We start from the raw sequence: 20573 nt of genomic DNA, 5'->3' as shown, positions 1-20573 counted from the left end.
TACACAAGGATGAGAAGGTGGTGGACAGGGCCCTGCAAAGCACGCTTTTCAGCGATCTGGATGAGATCAAGGGAACCTATGAGCTGGAAAGCAGGAAGGCTCATGTCAATATCACTCGCGTGTTCCAGATCAATATCGCGGTGTATCAGCTTGCCAAGCTGAGGATGCTCGAATTCTATTATGGCTTCTTGGATCAGTACCTCAACCACCACAACTTTGAGCTCATTCAGATGGACACCAACAGCAATTACATCGTTATCTCTGCCAATTGGCTTGAGGACATCATTTGGCCAGATCAGAGGGAGGAATTCGAGGCAAAAAAGGAAAGAGTGGCTTGCATGGGACAAGTGGAGCGGGCACACGCCAGGACTTTTCAAACTCGAATGCGAAGGCAGCTGGATGATCGCGCTCGAAGTGCTATTTTGTAGACGAACAAGACAGCGAAAAAAAGAAGTTCGGCACGAAGGGCATGTCAAAGATGCAGAATCTCAAGACCTGGCAGAGTTTCAAGGCGGCCCTCGACGGCACCATCAACAGCGCTGAAAATAGAGGATTCCGTATGGTTCACTCTGCTCGAGCAATGCAGATGGCCACTTATGAGCAGCAGAAGCTGGGGCTGAGCACGTATTATGACAAACGCTGGGTGCTGCCAGATGGAATCCACACGGAGCCAATTGAATTTTGCATAGCATAAGCAGGTGGATGCTGTGTGTTTGGTGGGACAACCAACAGCTCTTTGTGCACAAAACCCCGCTTAGGGCCCTCATGCAAATAATATAAAACAGGCTCATCTGACCTGGTCACAGACCTTTCAAGCATGTAGACTTTCAAAGACCAGATTGGATCTGTAGCTCTTTTAGAACGACCTTCGAGTTGACCGGGCTGGTAGAGATACTGAACATTCATGTTGGAAGGAAGTTTTTTTTGGTTCAGACCGACAGGTCTTGAGTATGGAGTGGAAGGTTTTGCTGAAACAACCTCGGCTTTGATTGCCACAGCAGGCTTTTTGCCAGTCAGGTGAATGACCTCATTGTTAAGAGCAGCAACAACGTCGGGGAGCCTTTTGACCCAGGCAGTCGACCGCTGACCCAAAGGCAGCAGCATTTCTATGGCATACTGATGCCCAAACAATCGCTTGGCGAGCGTGCAGTTAAACTGTTCCACGATAGCCTGGTCTCTGTGAATTTCAGACCGCCCCCGACAAATAGCAGTTTTATGGTTTTCCATTTCTTTGGTCACACTTCCCATGAACTTGCGCCCAGGGTCGACCTGCAGCAACTGAGGCCACGTCAAAAGGCTGCGCTTGTAAATCGAATGAAAAGCTTTCGCAACCTCTGCAGAGTCTTTGGAGGTCAGAGGCTCTGCCTCTTTGTAACGGCTGGTCATGTCGACAACGGTCAGCGCGTATTTGTAAACTTTACGGCCACGTGGAAGCTTGTCATGAGGCAAAAAAAGAAGGTCTGCTTGGTGGACCGCGTTAGGCAATGATACGTCGAATTTGGGCTGTGGAACGTATCGCGGCTTGGGAAGATAGATCTGCCAGATAGCCTGTTTAACAAGCCAATGCTTAGCTGTTTCTTCAGGGACATTTGCGGCGTCCGCTAATTTTTTGATTGCAGAGATGCCTTTCCAGTAGCCCTGGGGACTGTAGTAGATTTTTGCAAGCTTGGTGTCCATTACAACACCTTCACCTTACTTCAAATTCAAAGAAAACGGAAAGCTGCGTAACCTAGAGTGAGCATGCTGCCACCCACAAAAAGCAGCTCGCCTTGTTTCTGCTGCTCACTGGGCTGATAAAAGTCAGCGAAGCGAGGCCCTTTGATTGTGATCTGCTTGTCTGGGTGGGCCTGGTAATAGAGTTTGAATACTTAATCGGTGTTTGTGAAGTTTTGCTTCGCCTGTTCTTTGATTTCTCTGTTGGTTTTGATCCAATCAAGAAGCATCGTGCGGTCGCACATGTATTTGGCCATAAGCTTCAAGGGCTTTGTTGTAATGCGTCTTCTCCGCCAACGTGGCCTTCCTGCTGTCGCCAGAAAGATATTTGGCAAGATAGTTGCCACCAGTGAAAGCAGCCACATTAAGAATTGCACCTCCAATCATCAAGCCAATGCTCGCCATTGTATGTGTTGTAAAAATGTGTTTTCAATTATCATATGGCGGTGGGGGTTCGTGCGTAGGAGGTGTAGGGCATTTGTCCATTAATGGAAAGTGTTCAGTATCGAGATCCTCAAAATCAGAGTCTTCATTATCGGAATCATCGATAACATCCAACCAAATAAAATTTAAGGCCTCAGCGGAATAATAAGATATCGTGTATACAAATTGTAATACGGCAACAGTTGAGAGGGCTCTGAGATAGAAATAAGAATGTGCCATTGGTATTATGACAACATTCTTTTTTCTAAACCAAAGTTGGAAGAATTTTTTGGTCTTCAAGGTATTTTTTGAGTGCGATTTTTTGAGTACAGCCATGAATTTTGCATAGTTCATGGTGCTGCTGCTGGGGTCAGAGGTAAAGTTCTCTTTCACCACTTTTTTCGCAATCCAGCTGTTGCTGGTGGTTAAGCTGGTGAGAACGGCCGCATCCATGATCGTATTAATGAGCTTGTTGTCTGACATCGTATAATGTGCGTCTTTTTTATTTTCAAATATCAATCCATATGCCATAGCACTCTTCTTTGGACAGGCATTGCCTCAACCGGTCGAGTATAAACAGATGGATGAGGCGTAGCAGGCTGTCGATTGAAACCTTTTTTGTCTCTTTGCATTTGTATTAAATTCCAATGATGGAAACCACAATGCTGACTATACCAATCCACTGAGTCATGCTTATAGTGTTTTTTTGTGTCTTCCTTGGGCGCCTCATCAACGTTTTTTGTGTCTTCCTTGGTGTCTGATGAACATTTTTGGTGTCTTGGGCGTCTCATTGATCGAATCAACGCGTACCGCAGCTAAGGCAGCTTCAGCTTTTTTTGTACTTCGTGCGCCGCAGCTAAGGCGTCTTCTGTGGCTTTTTTTGTTCTTCGTGAGCCTGTTTTGTTTTCGCAGCGACGTCTTTGCCCACAGCCACCCTGTTCGGGTTTTTTTCTTTCACAGGTGCAGTATGTGGTGTTTTTGAAGTTACCTGATCTCGTGTGTCAGGTGTGGTTTCTGAATCTGCCATTATTTCATTCAACAAAAAATATTTAATTGAGAAATTGCTGAGCAATGCTTACTAATTATTCAGCAGTTTGCTCAACAACTTCTTGGCAATTCTTAGCAGGACTGAAATCGATATGTTTAGTTGTGATCAGCGCTGTGTTGGCTACCATGAGCAGCCGGCCACATTTCAAAGCAAGACTTCTGACAAGTGTGGACAACTCTTTGGTGATGACAATCTTTTTTGAGATCTTTCTGCAGAGCTTCAATGTCTTTAATCGACAAAAACATACCAACCCCCCTGGTGTAAACCGAGATAAAGCTATCGACAAAGGTTTCAGTGGTCTTGACGTCCACGTAAGTCTCATACCTTTTGTAGTAATTTTCAACATCTTTAGGTTCTAATCGCTTAACCTGCTCTTGTGTCAGCTGCACTGCGATGGCTTCCTTTGATTTCCCTGTAGAAACCAGAATTGCAAGCTCTTCTTGGAGGGCTGGGATATCTGGCTGAAAAAGAGTGGGGGTGGGAGAGTTTGAGGGCTCGGTTTTGAGCATCTGAGCAACTTCTTCCATAACTTTCATATGGTCATCTGTAATGGGTGCCATTTAGTTAACTTTTTTCTTTTTTTAATTTGAAAATTTAATCTTGAATCTTGTACGGGTAGTGAAGAGAGAAAACAAAGTGAGAGAACTTTCTCTCTTTAAGCCTCGCAATCAGCTGCTTGAGGTCATCCTGCAAAAGCTTTCCTGCATATTCTTCAAAAATTGCCTTTGTGGTCTTGGCCGAAGGGGTGTAGAACAGCATGATAGCCGCTACATTTTCACAGAATGGCTTCGCGATGCTTTAGAGCTGCTGGGTCAACACCCACACGCTGATGCTCGCGTGGTGGGTAGAAAAGCCGAGTTCAACGAGCTCGCCGGTGCGCCCTTTCACATCTTTGGAGGCCGTGCAGTCATCAAGGACAATCAGCGCGTTAGCGCCTTCAAAAACAAAACTCGCCCTTTTCAGCCAAAGTTCCGCTTTGTGCTGCTCGCAGATGACCACAAAAAGCCGCGGATCTCTTTCAGCGAAGCGGAAAAGCGTCTTGTTTTGGGCAAACGTCGGGCAGATGAGTGCGATGTAATCAAATTTGCCACGAAAAGGGCCACAGAGCTGGTTCACGTGAAACTGCGTTTTGCCTGAGTTGGTAGGGCCCATGATGAGTTTGTTAAAGGGGATGTTGCCAGGGTCCATTTTAGTTTTCAGATTTTTGTTCAATCAATTTAGTACAGATTCGAGCTGTCTTCCAATGGTGTTAAATTTGGCGTTGCAGATCAAGAAGATATGGCAATTCTCAACGCTTGAGCTGGTGGTCTTCCGCTCAATTTCCAGCTGGATGCCATCTGTGGTGTTCATAAGCCGCGTGCTGCTGCTGTGCATCGTTTGGTCGGCCATGGAGTGCAGGTCGATCAGCAGCCCAAACCGGTCGCCGGTGTAGAACTTTTGCAGCATCATGTGTTCGGTTTTGCTTTTTTCTTTCGCGAAGAAGCAGCTCGCCTATTTCCACATGTCCTTGCTTTCGATGCCTTCATTATACAGCATGCTCGGCAAGCCGTTGATGGTGACGCTGACTTTGGTGATGTCAGGGAAGATGTATTTTTCCAAGTCCCAGGCACCTGCGACATAAGGCTCCATGAAAAGCAAGAGGATCCCTTTCAGGGACTGTCTCTGAGCATCGACTTTGAATTTTCAGCCGTGAATCTGCTCCTCTTTCAAAGGACACGGGTTTTTGGTGCATCATGTGGTTGCAAGCCAACTCTTTGCCAGCCTGATACATGCTGATCGCCTCAGCTCCGAGAAACTCACTGCTTATCATTTTGTGCTCGACCTGGATGTTGGTCAGCTTGTATTTCAGCTTGGTGGCGTCTGAGCCTCTGACCACCTGTGAAGAAGGGGCGAGCGTCACTTTGTTGTACAGCGCCTTGGGGTAGAAAATGCGTGGTCGGTTAAGATCTGGTGGTCGAGCCTGATGTAGCATTTGCTTCCGAAGATCTCATTGAGCTTGGTTTCAGCAGGGTCGCTTGCCTTGTCGCCTGCGTTTGAGCGTATCTTGCTCAATTTATTGCTCTGGATCCCCTCCTGAGTCATGTTGTCGCGTTTTTTGACAGAGAGGAACAGGTCTTCGAACGTTTTGTAGATGTCGTACCCCACCGTGTCTTGAAGGGTGGTCCCCGCAAACTTCATGATGAGCTTGTTGAGCAGCGCCTGTGTAACGTTCTGAATGAGAAAGTTAATGGCATGCCCGCCCTCCAGGTCGGTGTCAAAGTGCAGCGCCAGCAAACCGGGCACCAGCACCTTGTTTTCGTTCAGCTTGGGCACCGAAACTTACAGGGTCTCACCGGGGGCGGCTTTGGATTTATCGAAGGTAATTTGTTTGACGGCGCATGGCCCCTTCATGGGCCCCAAAGATTTTGCCGTGTATCTTGGAAGCAGCACGTCCGGGATTTCACCAGGAGGAGCGGAAGGCAGAACGTTCACAGACGACACGGTATATTAAGCCTTGATTATTTTCTAATTTAAAAAGAACATACATGGAGTATATATTGCGATGGCAGAAGGCTGCGGTGATTTTGGTTACAATGACCAAGACCTTGACTATCAGATTGAAAACGATGATGATGACGATGACAAACAAGAAGTCAACAGAACACAACCCTTTCAGCCGGGCGCGTTGTCTACTCCCTACCACGGAGGCAAAGAAATAGAAATACAATTGAGGCAACATGAGAGGAGCAGCCTGCCTGACACTTCTTATGTTGAAGAAACCTCTCTGTTGGGGGCGTAAGCTGAAAGTCAAACTTCATGGGATGCTTTAATGCATTTTCTTCCTGAGGCAAGCGTGACAAATCTAGAATCTTCTTATAGCGAGACAGGGCGCATACAAGTCAAAATGGTTGTTGGATTTGTTGAGGGTTGGGTGGTCTGGCAAAGCGCTGATGCTCTGAATTCTACCAAGCTGGTACAAAATTCGTCTTACTGTGAAATATAGGTGGAATTTATAAAAAGCCCTGATTTGTGGCGGCATTGCCACCCCGCTGTCAAAGATTTCTCTCGAAATTCCACAGCCCTGTGTTGCACAAAACACAGCAAAGTTGAGCTGCTGTGGCCAATATTGCATGTGAGGGCCACCCAGCCACTGCCTTGATTCAGCTGCCATTCTGTGCATTAGCTTGGTTTGTTGAAAGATTTCTCTGAATTTGTCACAAAGAATACGTCTGTGGTCACGTAGAAGGTAATGAGTTTGTTGAAGAGTTTTCCCAGGCTTGCGGGCGTTTCTTCAAAATTTACTGGGGGGATTGGCAGCGCTTTTTTTGTGTTCATCGGTGACCATTGATAAGGGAAGCCTGCTGTGCTTGCCAAACCAAGAGCAGATTTCATTTTTTGGCTCCAGTAACGCCTGTCTGACCCAAACACGCTTTGGAGAGAGCCTTTCCCTGCCTTGAAAAACATTTCTGCCGTAATTTTGTGCTTTCCATCGATGTTGATTTGTGCCACAAATTGGTTTTTATTAGCATTCGGGAACTGTTTTGTGAATTCAGCCCACGCGTTTGTCTGTTTGTCTAGAGAAATAGATCCGCGACAAAGTTGAAGCCAAATTCATAAAAAAAATAACCAACCCCACGGCTTCGAACTGACATTTGAAAACACATGATGCCATTTGCATATTATAAAAACATGACGGTGTGTTTACACTTGATTGCGTTTCTTGTGAAAGAATATTTCACGCCAGAGTGGCCAAAAAATGTGAGTGATATTGCATGCACACACTGTTTTCAGCTGCTGAAACGACCCCCCACTGTTAAGGCGTCACACAAGGCTCAGCTTTAACGGTAGGGGGTCGTTTCAGCAGCTGAAAACAGTTATTTGTTCACATGCTGTACCCAGAACCAGTAGTCTCTGTGTGTGTTACACAACATAAAAGAAAACAAAGCACGGATGTGACACCGAAAATGCCTGCACTGATTATATACAAAAGTGGCCCAGAAATATTTCCTATTGAAGAAGTATCCGCACAGTATATACGCCGAGATGGCTGCTGAACAATCAAGCAACTGCCAACTTTCCGATGCCATAAAAAACCTCCCTCCAGATCTTCGTGAGATAATTTACAAGGATTATGTCGCCAAAAAGATTTGCCAGCGAGCAGATTTGGACTGGGACAAGGTACACGAGCATATTTCAAAACTACCTTTCTGCCAATACATGCAGCAGATTGTGCCAATGATAATTTGCTTTGAATATGCAAACTGCCGTTTCGAGGGATGTTTCCCCTGTTTCGAAAGGGAGGGAACTCTTCATAAAGCATCGCTAAGCCCGCCGATGGAGTTAATACCTCTCATAAAAAACAGCCCAGAGTACAAGAATTTTTTAAAAGTATGCTCCTGGACCTATGATTGGCACGAGTGGTTCCTTTTTTGCAGGGAGCATTAGCGAAAAGGGTGGGGTGCCCTAGTAAAAAACCTCAGCGTCATCACACATAGCAGCAATGATCTCTCGGGTAATATCGCGAACATTTTTTTGCCACTCAGATGTGAAATACTCGTGGGCGAGAAATGCAATCAAGTGGAAACTGACGAGCTGTTCTTATAATATGCAAATAAAACCGTCTGTTTCTAAAAGTCAGTTCAAAGTGGGGGGGTCTGTTATTTTTTTTATCAGTTCAGCTTCAAGTCTGCCGCGGATGTCTTTCTCCAGTTTCCAAACATCAACATCAGCAAGCTTTCTCTTTGACGGTTGGCGAAGCATCTTTGCTTGGACTTTTTCCTTCAGTGAGTTATATTCTTGAAACTTGGAAAGGATGGTGTCAAACTCGTGGGAAGACACTTCGTTGTTATTCAAAGCTTTGGAGAGCAATCTGTTGATTGTATCCTGCTTGGCAATGGCAAGCGTGGTAATCTCTTGATGTTTTTTTATTTTCGAATCAAGTTTTTTGCTGGCGATTATCAGCCCCGAAGAAACGAGAGCGAAACACCCCCCAGCGCCGCCTAAAGGAACTGTTGCCGGCAGGCCAACCACAGACAGAGCAGACCAAAAACTAGCGCTGGAAAACGCTGCGGAGAGAACACTGGAGCCGGCAGCACTCCAATTAACGAATTTTCTTGCCCGTTTGTATTTTTTGGCAACGAGGCGATAGTGGCCGACCTCACAGTCCAAAGCGTTGGAAATCTCGTTTATTCAGAAGGCGCCGCCAGTACTGGATAGAGAGGCACGGCAGGAGGAGCGGAAGGCAACAGATTTACTGAAGACATTGTATATAAAGAAATTTAATTTAACTCTAATTCAAAAAGAAGCAGGAAGCCTTTGAAATCAAAGAGTTTGCCATTTTCATCTTTGATTCTAATAGTGATGCTTTTTATAAACTTGTCTGTAGAGCAGTCACGCAAAACCTGGTAGCTTTTCTTTTCAAAAGGCTTCCCTTTCACATGAAACAGGGCTAAGATATCTGACCTTTTGCCATTGAACAGATTCCGTTCTTTGTCGATCAAATCACAATGAATAAAATATGTCATTGGAGAATTAAGACTTTTTACGAAGGTTATAGGCAGCAACTTTCTCCCAATACCAAGCAAATTGGCTAAATCGCAATCAAGTTCAATAGGTTTTGCCCCAGTTCCAAAATTTCTGATTACAAGCTGGCCAACAGGTTGATTTATTGCTGTTCCCAAATGTTTATAGCCATATTTGTCGAAAAGACTGTCTATTTGTGTTGCCAATCTTTGTAAACTATAATGCCCTGGGAGTAATTTACTAATTGATAAAGCATTATCTTTGTCTTTATCTCCCAAGGGGGGTGAACCTTCTTTTTTCAGTGTCCCAGCTGTTGAATAAACTACAAGATATGAGTTTCATGAAATGGACTTTCGGTATCCGCTCTTCAAAATAGATAGTCTTTCCGTTCTCTTGTGTGACAATAGTGAGAACAACCATTTTATATTTAACAAACAAAATTCTGTTCAAATACAATGGCGAATTTGTGGAAAGATCTTGAGTTTGTGAAAAAAGCGGCAATCACAAAGGAAAAGGCGTGGACAAGTTTTTTAAACCGCTTTCCAAAAGTGGAAAAAAGCCGGTTCGTTTCACAAGAAAGCATCAGCGAGAAAAATAACGCAACCGCAGAGGTGTTTTTCAAAGAAAGCGAAGGCTCATTACAAAGCGTCTTCGGCTCAGACAGGTGGTATGGGAGTGCGGAAATGAAACAAGCGCTTTGTTTGGGAGACAGCGAGGGTTTTCCTTATCAATTGTCGCCACTTGGTTCAAAAGTTTCTTTTGCACTCCCTGCGGAACCTTTCGACGGGAAAGCGCCAAGCTTGAAGAAAATATTCAACGACGCAATCCAAATCTATGTCACGCCTGACCAATATTTCACGACAAAATTCAGAGAAATATTTCAAAAAACCAAACTCAGGCACACTTCTACAGTCGAATCAAAACACTGGTTAGGAGGGCCTGACATGAAATATTGGTCGCAACAGCTCAACTTCGTGGTTTTCTGCGCGACACAGGGGTGTGGAGTTTCTCGTGAAATCTTTGACAACGGAATAAATCTGCCCCCGCAGAGAAGAGCTTTTTACACATTCCACGTGTATTTCACCGTCAGGCGCACTTTGTACCAGCTAGGACGAATTCAGAGCATGAGCGTTTTGCCCAGAGACCCTCCTTTCAACCAATTCAACAATCATTATGACTCTGTTTCGTACAAAAGGCTATGCAGTGAGTTCGGGATAGACCCCTCGAGCGATTTTCACTTCACTTATGGGCCAAACCACGGTCTGGGAAGTGTTTACGTCTATGCGAGCGGCGCCACAAAAACTGATTACCTATACCCGGGATGGAACAAATTCAGTGATGAAGGAGGGAAAGCGATAAAAGGAAACCTGATTTATTACATCGAGCCGGGTCCCGCTTCTGATACCCAATAGGACTGGTTCACGCCAAACACAGCATCTGGTTTGACGCAGGCGGGCTTGTCGAGAATCAACCAGTCAATCGAGGTTTTCGTTTACTGCATCCTGGGCGTGCAGGTGAACGTGAGAAGTAGCATTCTCGGCTCTGGCGGCCGGGCGAGAGAAGCCCAGAGAGAGTTTCTTGTTCTGGTGGAAGACTCGATCAGACAGACTGACCTGGCCAAGAGCGTGCAAAGGTACCAGCTCGCGGTAGATCAAGCGAAGGTCAGGTTCAATCTTGCTGTAGCCTCCGTGGCCTGGCTTATGCCCGCGCAAATGATAATCAACACCGAAAGCACAATCGGTTACAACAACAAGCTGAAACAGGCGGTCTCCGGGTTGAAACCTGGGGTCAACTATGAGGTAAACCCAGAGACAAAAAAAGCTGCGCTCAAACTCATGGCAGGCGTCCCGTCAAAAATTAACCCTCCCAACAGCCATCCTTCCAACCCGATACACAAAGCCGCAACAGCAGAATCTCGAAACTCAGCAAGCACAGCCAACGGTGCAAAAAATTGAGCCAAAGGCTCTAGATAAAACACTGCAACACGAAATAAACAAAACAGCTGTCATTGCCGGTGTAGTAGGATTATTGGCTTTGCTGTTCATGGCTTGGCGGTAAAGTTAACGCTGCTTTTTAAAATATGCTTCGAACAAAAAGGCCACCGTGGCAAGAGTAAGCAGCCAGGTGTGCTTGGCCAGAAACCTGATGACTTGGCCAGCGGCTTTGAATAGAAAGCTCACAATCGAGTCAATCAGCCCAGGCAGAATAGAAGCAAGTTTCGCGCCAATATCTTTTAGGCCTTTCCCCAAAGCCTTACCGGTGGCTTTCAAACCTCTGGTGAGGGCTGCGATGACAGCTCCGATTGTGGCCCCCGCAGCAAGAAATATTGCTGTTACTGTCACCCCATATTTTTTGCAGATGTGTTTCACTCTTTCCCAAGGGGTCTTCTCTCCATCTTCAAGCTGAGTGGCATCTCTCCTGATTTCTTCAATCCGGGCATCAACTTGACTGATCTCTTTTTCACACCACTCCACTCTTCTGCTGCATCTTTTTCGTAAGGTGCCGCATCTTTATCGTTCATAATCTCAAGGTCTTTTTCCTGCGACTTTTCCAGTTCTTCTTTATCAATTTGTAGAAGTTTCATTTCTCTTTCCATGTATTCATTTTTCACACCAAGTATTGCTTGGAACTCTTTTTCTTCTTCGTTCAGTCTTTTTCTTTCTTGATCAATATCTGAAATTTTTTTTTCTGCTTCTTGTTTTCGTTCGGGTGTAAAGTCTGTTTCTTCATTATCCAACAACTTTTTGAATTCAAACTTCCTTCTCTGCTCAAGTGCTTCTTTTCGTTTCTTTATTGCTTTCAGAGCTTCACGCACATCTTCCTTTTCTTTTTCTGCTATATCTACTGCTTGTGAATCTTCCAGCACCTGAATATCTTCCTCCAATATTGATCTATCTTTTTCCGCTTGAACACTTCCCTCATATGCGCTTCTTGCCTTTTGATGTTCTATTTCGAGACTGCTCACTTCTCTTTTAAGTTTGTCAACTTCTTCTTGTGAACCACCAGCATTTTCAATATCTTCTATCTGTTGATTTTTCTTCCTCATGACTTCTCTTATTTCATCCATTTTATTTTTATTTTTTTCTTTCTGTGAATCCTCGTATCGCTTCTTTTTGAGCTCTTTTTGTTTTTTTGTAACTCCTGTTGATCCTGCTCATATTTGGAAGCCCTGAGAGCTTTTTTTATTTCTTTCGAAAGTTTTGGATTAATCTGATCTCTTCCCGTCTTGTCTTTGGTAAACAGGTCATACGTTTTTTTGCCAGCTCCAAACATTTTGACTTGGAGCTTATTCTTTGAGCTGTATGAAACCTCAAGCTCGCTTGAGCTCATGTCTGGGAAGAGATCTTTTGCAGCAACCCACACATGTTCACTCAGGGCCTGAGCTCCGGTGAAAGGGGTTTCCGCATAAGAAGTTTCAGACATCCCGCTTTTTTCATTCTGCATTGTCTGCATTGGAATTTCTTCACCAGAAGGGCCTGTTGAAGAAGCAGAGTTTGGATGAAAGGATTCGTTTTGTCGGCATCTCTACTTTCATCATCGTCATCCCAATAGTCTGGGTCAAAAGAAGGGTTTTCAAAGCCAGTCCCTTCACGTTCCCCCATAGCAATATATTCCAATTATGTTTTTTTAAATTAGAAAAATAATCGCCAGTGTATTAATACAATGTCAGTGCCAGAGAACCTTCGCCCAAAGTACACAAAAAAGGAATTACGTGCCATGCAGGCCGAGTGCGCGGTCAAGCGAATCACCTTTGCTCGCTCTGAAGCCAACCCCGGCAATACGCTGTTTGTGTCAGTGCCCAAGCTGAACGTGAACGAGGTTCTGGTGCCGGGCTCGCTAGCGCTTGTCTTTGACATCGACCTTTCTGGAGGGCACACCAACAACTTCCTTGTCCAGAATGTCACGCGGGCGCTCGTTGATAGGCTGGTTGTGAAGTTTGGAGGCAATACCCTGCAAGACACGGTTGGCTATGGCATCTACAAAATCTTTGATGACCTTTTCCTTTTGCAGGAAAAGCGAGACGGCATGATTCTCGAACGGATTCAGAGTGAGGATCTATGCAAGATCCGCTCAGGCACAGGAGACAAGAAAACCTCGGGCGTCAACGCTGAAAACAGGCTGAAAGAGGTATACGGAAGCAAGTATCGGATCAGGCTAAGACCATCAGATCGTATCTGACCCCGGTGTTTTCTACCCCCAGGCCCTTTACAACGACCTCGTATTCGAAGTAACCCTTGCTGAAGCTGAACATGTGGTCAAAGGCTCTGAAAAAACCGAACTGAAATATAAGCTGACCAACATCCAGCTCGAGTACAAAATGATCCGCTGCAAGACTCTGGCAGATGAGGCGTGCAGTGTTTACTCTAGCGGCAAAGAGTTCGCCTATGACCACGTGATGCGTTCTGAAGTGGTGATCTTCAAAAAAGACACCGACACAAGGATGAACATCAAAGTCAACGCCCAAAAAAGGTCACTAAAAGCCATCCTGCTACTGTTCATAGAGCTGTATGGTGATGGCACCAGAGATTCAGAAAAATACGTCTTCCCGGATCTGACGAAAGTCAGCGTCACGATCAACGGCTCGCCCAACATGATTTACGACAATGGCCTCGAAGGCAAGGACATGTGGGAAGAGGCCCACCGCTTCTTTGTGAAAGAAAAAAATAAAACCGAGCACATGAATTTGGAAAATTTTTACACCGGTGATAAGTTCGGGCTTGTGATTGATATGCGTTCCATGTCGGATCAGTCAATGCATGGAAGCAGCACGTGCCTTGTGAACAGTACAGACGGTGTCCAGCCGGAAATTGAGTGGAAAGCCGAAGGCTCGGGCAATGTGAACTGCCACATATTCGTCATTGCCGACTCCCAGTACAACATTATTGACAGACAGTTTGATTCTGTGCAGAATTGTATATGAACATGGACCCAAGCAAGATACCCTTCAACTTTCTCATTGTGGGGCCGACTAATTCAGGCAAATCAAGGTTTGTGGTGGACCAGATCTACAGCACTTTCCGCTTCAAGTTCGACTACATCATTCTAATCTGCCCAACATTCGCGCACAACAAGACCTACCACAGAATTGGTGAAAATGATCCAAGAATGAATGTGATAGTATGCGAGCAGCACGACGTGGAAAAGTGGTTGGAGCTAGTGAGATGGCTTTTCGAGGGCACCAACGCTCTCATAATACTCGATGACTGCACAGCCTCCAAAGATGTGAAAGGCCATACAGGCGAACTGGTGAATCTCGCCTTTTCTGCTAGACATATAGGCATCAGCGTTTGGGTGCTGACTCAGAAGATGACCGGCATAACAGCTTCCTTCCGCGAGAACGCGGCGGCAATCGTTCTCTTTTACACCCCCTCGGCCAAGACCACGAAAGCTATTTTTGATGATTATGCTGGCGAACTCTCTCAGGATGAGTACAAAGGTCTGATTTCCAAACTGAAGGAGCGAAAGTTCTCTTATCTTGTGTTCTCGCTTCGCCACCCCTACAGGGTAAAGTTATTTTGAATAAAAAAATGAAAGTTGAATATAGCCTTGAACAATGGCTGAAGAAGAGGCCGCATTAGCAGAAGTTATGAACCTTCATCAAACCGAGCCCGATCCGCTGAGTGGTCCAGCAGGTGGCCTTGTTCCAACCGCCCCCGGACCTGACATTCCTGCTCTTCGTGAGCAGCTGGCCATGCTGGTATCCACAGGAAAAGCCAAAGAGGCCATCAGAGTGCAGTTAACCCACGAGCAGGTGAAGCGCCTGAGTGACAAAGATGTCGAGAAATACACCAAATGCTACGAGACGTACATGGGCTCAAAGACAACAGAAAGCCTGATCGACAGCTTTATTTTTCTTGTATCCAAAGTGGTCGGAATGACCCTTAACATCAAAGACATCGACGCTTACCAAAAAGAACTCAGAAACGGCTACATCATAAACAAAGAGCTCTCCAATGTGGCCTGCAACCTTGCTTTGAAGTGCAGCCAGTTTCTTGCTGCAGCCAACGTGGCGCTGATCACCACAAAACATATTGATTTTAACTCGCATTTGGAGAGAAGGGACGAAGCAAAATTGGAAGAAATTCCTCAACAGCATCCTCAACGCCCGCTGAGTGATTGCAGAACGACAGCAGAGTAATTTCTAAGCATTATTATATTTGCTCAGCATACGCATTTGTTTCAGAATGTCTACCGAACAATCTGAGACTGCACCTCAGGGCGAGACCCAGACAGCACCTGCCGTCGATATCACACAGCAAGCAACAACTCCGACTGCAACAACGACAACGCAGCGCATAAAAAATCCCAAGCGTGTGGCTGCTGGAAAAATTTTTGCTGAAAGAACGCAGCTGGCCCGGGAACAACAGAAAAAAGCTGCTGAGGCTTATATCGCAAGTAATAAGGCGAAAGCCACCACAGCAGCCCCTAAGCCAGCCCCGACTACAGAAGGCGAAAGCCCAAAGTGCAGCGGAGAAAAAAATAGCAGCCTCGGCACCACCCAATGGCTTGCTGTTGGCAGCTTAGTCGTTTCACTGGTCAGGATTTATTACAAAAGGGAAGAGCTCAAGGCCGTATTTGCCAAAAAAACGCCTGAGCCCATGCCTGAGCCCGCTTGTGTTGAGCCAGAACCTGCTCACGCGACACAGCCAAAAGGTTTTAAAAAAATGATTTAAACTTTTCCGAGTGGAATATAAACATGCTTAAAGTTGACGTTCCCCAGATTCTCATCTCTTCAGCCGCAATTTTTGGCATCTTGTTGTTATGGCACGACTTAACCATAAAGGCCTATGATACAATCATCAATCTTCTGAGTGCAGCATTTATTGATAAGGATGGAGAGGAAAGAAGAAGAATAGAAGAAGAAGAAGAAATAAGAAGAATAGAAGAAGAAGAAGCCGCGGGAAAGACAGATTAATTTTATTTTAAACTTTTGTTATTTTCCTAATATCGAACGCACCATGTCTGAAAAAAACAATAAGCTTGTCAAGACCATCATTGACGCCGCTACTATCACTGGATTAGCTGCTGGCATCGGCTGGGCCGCAAAAAAAGTTGTAAAAGAGAATTTTACTTCTGATCCCAGCAGTAGTGCGATGAATTACTTCAAGTCCACCGCCGTGATGGCGGGTAGCATCGCGCTCAAAGAGTACCTAGAGGACCAAAAAATCCATCCCACCAGCATCTGAAATTAATGATTTGAAGAAAAAAAATCTCTTATATTGCACCATGGCTATTGTAAGCATCAGGGATAATGTTTACAAGGCTGTTTTGAGAGACGTGAGAGAAAAAGAAAAGAGCTACGATGAAGCAGTCAAGGATTTTCTAGAGGTTTACGATGAATTACTTCTCAACCGCCAAAAAGAAGTTTTCGGCTAGGCTGTGGCAAACATGCATGTAAATGCAGAGTCTCTTGAAAAGAGCTACGATCAAGACGTCGAGGCATATCTAAAGGTTTGAGAAAAAAACAAGACTGAACCCAAAAAACTTCTCAACTGGATTTCGACCAACGTGCAAATGCGTGCGGAAGACAAGAAGAACCTCGAGGATCAAAAAAAGATCTTTCCCACCCCACAGCATCTGAAAAAAGCTTCCAATATATATAACCATGGCAAGCATCGCGATTATGGTTGGCGGGGCTCTATTGAACGCCGCGGCTTTTATCGGCGGAAATTATCTGGCGAGGTCGCTTGGCGGGGGCGACAAAGCTGCACTTGAAGAAAAAAAGCGCCATGACAAAGCTCTCGAGGCGTACCAAGCGGCCTATGCCAAATACACGCGAGACTGCACTGGATTGCAACCAACACACAAATAAAGGCAGAGGCCAAGCAGAACTTCACCAACACTGACTATGCGTTCAAACTCTACAACCAGGCACATCCTGATGAACAAATGATACCCCCCAAAGAGCCCAAGTTCTCAGATTTCTATCAGCCAAGTGAGCAGCAGAAAAATGGTGAACTCATGTTCGTGGGCACCGGGGTGCTCGCTCTGGGCTACGCAGCCTTCCGGTTCCTTTAAACTTTTTCACACATACTTATAGAACGCTATGGACTCCAAACTCGCAAAGATATACTACGGCCCCGGGGGCTACTGGAAAGGTATCGCCACGATCAAAAAATTAGGCGAAGCTGCCAAAGTACCTGAAGAAACTGCAAAAAGGTGGCTGATCAAGCAAGCACTCTGGCAGATATTCCTCCCCGCGCCGAGGCGAATTCCTCGGCTGAAATTCGACGTTCCCACACCCAACAAGGTCCACCAGGCGGACCTTCTTTTTCTGCCGCATGGCAAACCGCCCCAGAGGCGCAAAGTTTTCAAATACGCTGACCGTTGTCGACGTGGCCAGCCGCTACAAAGAGGCCGAACCCCTGACTTTGAAAAATTCTGATGAGGTCGCCCAGGCCTTTCAGAAGATTTACAAGTGCACGCCTCTGAAATGGCCTCAAATGCTGCAGGTTGACCCCGGGCGCGAATTCATGGGCGCTGTCACAAAAGAGATGGAAAAGCACAAAACATATATCCGGCGCAGGCGTGTTGACATTCACCATGACCAGGCCATTGTTGAACGTTTCAACCGCACCCTGGCTGAGCGTTTTTTCAGGCACCAGTACGCTGTGGAAATGCGACTCCCTCAGGGCCAGCGGTCCACTGCCTGGGTGAAAAGACTTCCAGAAGTTGTTTTGGCTTTGAACAACGAGGTAACAAGCCTTATCAGCAAGAAACCCGCCGTTACCATCAAAGAAAAAGCTGTTTATGCAAGGCCATCGACATCTTATTCAAGGCCTGTTGGAAAAAACGAAAAAATACTCCCCTCTCTTGTCCAAGTTCGTTATTCCTACCAGCCCAGAGAGCTTGAAGGCGGTGTAAAAAGAGCCACAGATCCAATCTGGTCTTTGAAGGTTTACAGCATTGAAAGATCTTTTATGAAACCGGATCAACCCCTTCTGTACTATTTACGTGATGGTCCCCAGCGCGGCTTCGTGCATGAAGAACTGCTCGTTGTCCCTCCAAACACACAATTACCCCCTGAGCAACTTTGAAACTTCGGTTTCCAACTCTCTAAGTTCATCATCTGTGAATGAAGGCAATATATCCATGTAGATGTTGTACCAATAAGCTTTTGTACGGATACCATCATCACTTATCCATCGCTTCGAATCAAATGGTGAAAGGGAAATTTTGTTTAGATGCATGTCATAGATCTCGTGTCCCTTGCTTTGAAGAATGTTCATTCCATGCGTTAGCTGCTTCGCACCAAAAAAGCATTTCCTTGTACTGTTCATGCATTATTTGTTTCTTGACAACGTTCTTTTTTACACCCTTTGCTTTTTTGATATTTTTTTCGTCCGCCTTCAGGATAGAGTACATTTTCGGTCTCAGACACACACACTCTGCTATTGGGGTTCCGGCACATTCGTCTTTCATTTTGCCCAAGACCTTTTTGTTGGTGTTTGAGTGGAGTGGATGCTCCTTCGGATAGTCGCTCGTATCATACAGATTTTTGTTCGTTTCGATGTCTTTGTAGACGTCATCCGTTTTGATCTCAAACAGAAGGCTGTCAGTGTCTGTGTACAAGAGCTCGCACCTTGAGCCGTATTGTTTTTAGCTTGTAAAAGAAGTCGTACATCAGGATCTTGCTGTTGTCAAGGATCGTCATCCCCGTGTAGACCGGCTTGTTGAGAAGGAGCTTGCTTTTTTGCATGTCAATTCCAACCAGGTCATTTGAAAAGAAAACATGCCTTGAGAACAAAGGGCTGACAACCAATTTCCTTATTTTCTTCGTCTCATTGGTGCGCACTATTTTTATGTCAACACGGTTACGCAGGTTTTCCATGGTTTTGCCGAAAACTGAGTTATTCATGAGCTTGTAAAAGTTCTTTTCAAAGTCACTCTTTGCGTTTTTTTCTGAATTGTGTATTCATCCTGATGTACGGCTCCATCCAGCATTGTTGTTCGAACTCCAACACCCTGTGCACGTGCTTCAGTTTCATGCCCTGCTTCAGATAAAACTGCAAGTTTCTGTAATGCACGACGTAGTTGCTTTTGTCTTCAAGTGTCAGCAGCAGCTTCTTGCTGTCCGGGGGTTTCAGCTCCAGGTCTTTCATCAACCTCTTTTGGTAGGCCGACATCCATTCCTTTTTCATGGCCTTTTTCTCCGGCGCCAGGGGATAGCTGTTGTGCTCCTCATGCAGTTCTGCTGGATATTCAAGATGAACTTCAAGAATCCACCCATTCTTTGCATTTTCTTTTTTCTTCAGGATCTCCTCCTCTGTGGGCATAACACGTTTCCATTTGAAATCTCTTTTTGGGAGGGGCTTGCTCATTGCCCATCCGTAAAGGTTGTTTGCATCGAGATACATGATGTATTTTTTTGGCTTGCTGGGGTCGTATCCCGGTACTAGCGGGTTGTTTGCATTTGCGTATCTCTTGCTCACCATGGAGATTCCGCCCTACATTCCCCTTTCCACGAATAGATGCATTTCAAGGTCTGAATAACTCAAGCTCGATCCCCGTCTTTTTCAGGAGCACGTCCCAGCTCAGGCCTGGTGACGTGAAATAATGCGCTGGTTCTAACCCATACTGCTCTTGGCACAGGTTTCGGAAGTTCTCAAAAACATCCGCAAGAAGTGCGACATCCGTTTTCACATAAAGGTCGTGATAATCGCCCAGCGTTTTGCATTCAAAAGCCTCCCAGATGGTCTGCGCGTGCGCGTACTCTTCGTCTGTTATGTGCTCGTCATTCAGCTTGCTGTAAAACTTCTCTTTGTCCGGAAGCCTTGTCTCGCTAAATCTTTCCCATGAGTCCATGTACTCGTAAGGGTAGATCCCTTTTTTGTAAAGGATGCTGTCTTTTGAAATCGTTGATGTTATTTTCAATGACTCCTTCAGTGTTGTGCTTACAAGTGAATCAAGGCTTCCTTGCAAAAAGTTCAAGCTGTCGATGAAACGCAGACCTCCGACTGAAAATGTGATATATTTCTCCATGTTGTTGGCGACGCATTTCACCTCTTTCTGCAGCTGCAACATCGCTTGCATTAAATGGTGCACGTCGTAGCCCCTCAGGTTGTGAAATACAACTGGTATTTGGTCCGTCTTGGGATTTATTCGCAATTTCTTTTTGCATTCGTTGTGCGCGGCTCTGCAGTACCTGCCCGTTATGTGGCAATGGTCCTTTACTGCGTCTCTGAAGTTTTTCTGAAGTAAAGGGTTTCCACAGTACTTACAATTTTCCTGTGATTTTGCTTCCAACTCGTCTTTTTTGTCTGCCAGTCTTTTTAGCCTTTGAACACCCCATTTCTGCTCTTTCTGTGCCATGTAAAAACATTTTTTGTGGCCTTAGCCCCAATATGCATTTTTCACTGCCTTCTTCACCGGCTTCTTCGATGTTCCAAACAGGCAAAGAATCTAAGAATTCGTCTTTTGTCAGACTTTTGTTACAAATGTGGCAATCAGGTGCTTTTTTGAATTTTTCCCAGTCTTCATCCGCCATCACCATCGGCTTTGGTGCGGCCAAACTCTCTCTTTTTTTCACCTCTTCCTGCAGAATGTTGCTTAAAAACGTTCCCACCGCGTTTTCGCCCCTGTAAACCTTTGACCCTGAAACCTCTCTGTCGCTTGTCACCACCATGTAAGAATACCCGCATGCCTCGTGCCTTTCAGACTTCTCTGTGTAGGTTGTTTGCTCTCTCTGGCCCACGCTCACAGCCGGGAATCTTTCTGACTAAAGCCTTGAAGTCCGCATAAATAACGTAGGGCATCTTCATCTGTTTGTGATGATTTTGGAAGGAAAGGGTGTTTTTCCCCTCCTCTGGCATCTTGATCCTTGTCGGCCTGCCATTCACACCATTGCAATATTTTTTGTGGTCCTCAAGCAAGTTAGCTTTTGTGA

The 20573-nt window shown here is 45.4% G+C and overlaps 2 protein-coding genes and 2 pseudogenes across 3 annotated transcripts in view; 3 read left to right on the top strand and 1 right to left on the bottom strand.

The window, feature by feature from the left end:
• LOC110047378 (rhotekin-like) overlaps nt 1–20573 on the top strand; it is a 66465-nt gene that overhangs the window by 21013 nt on the left and 24879 nt on the right. The window lies entirely within an intron of this gene.
• LOC149118047 (uncharacterized) lies at nt 628–1589 on the bottom strand (annotated as a pseudogene).
• Nucleotides 9612–14603, top strand: LOC149118046 (uncharacterized; annotated as a pseudogene).
• LOC149118045 (uncharacterized) lies at nt 14864–15665 on the top strand. The gene has a single exon (XM_089288665.1). It carries the CDS (start codon nt 14872–14874, stop codon nt 15358–15360), a length of 489 nt encoding a protein of 162 aa, XP_089144791.1. The 5' UTR covers nt 14864–14871; the 3' UTR covers nt 15361–15665.

The sequence above is a fragment of the Orbicella faveolata genome, unplaced genomic scaffold, assembly GCF_042242905.1.
Source record: "Orbicella faveolata isolate gen_17 unplaced genomic scaffold, um_ofav_v1 contig_1, whole genome shotgun sequence".
Classification (NCBI taxonomy): domain Eukaryota; kingdom Metazoa; phylum Cnidaria; class Anthozoa; order Scleractinia; family Merulinidae; genus Orbicella; species Orbicella faveolata.
This window is presented reverse-complemented; position numbering and strand designations above follow the sequence as displayed.

What these genes read in the sequence shown, in the direction of transcription:
- LOC149118045 (XM_089288665.1), top strand. Translation starts at nt 14,872, where the DNA reads ATGTCTACCGAACAATCTGAGACTGCACCTCAGGGCGAGACCCAGACA.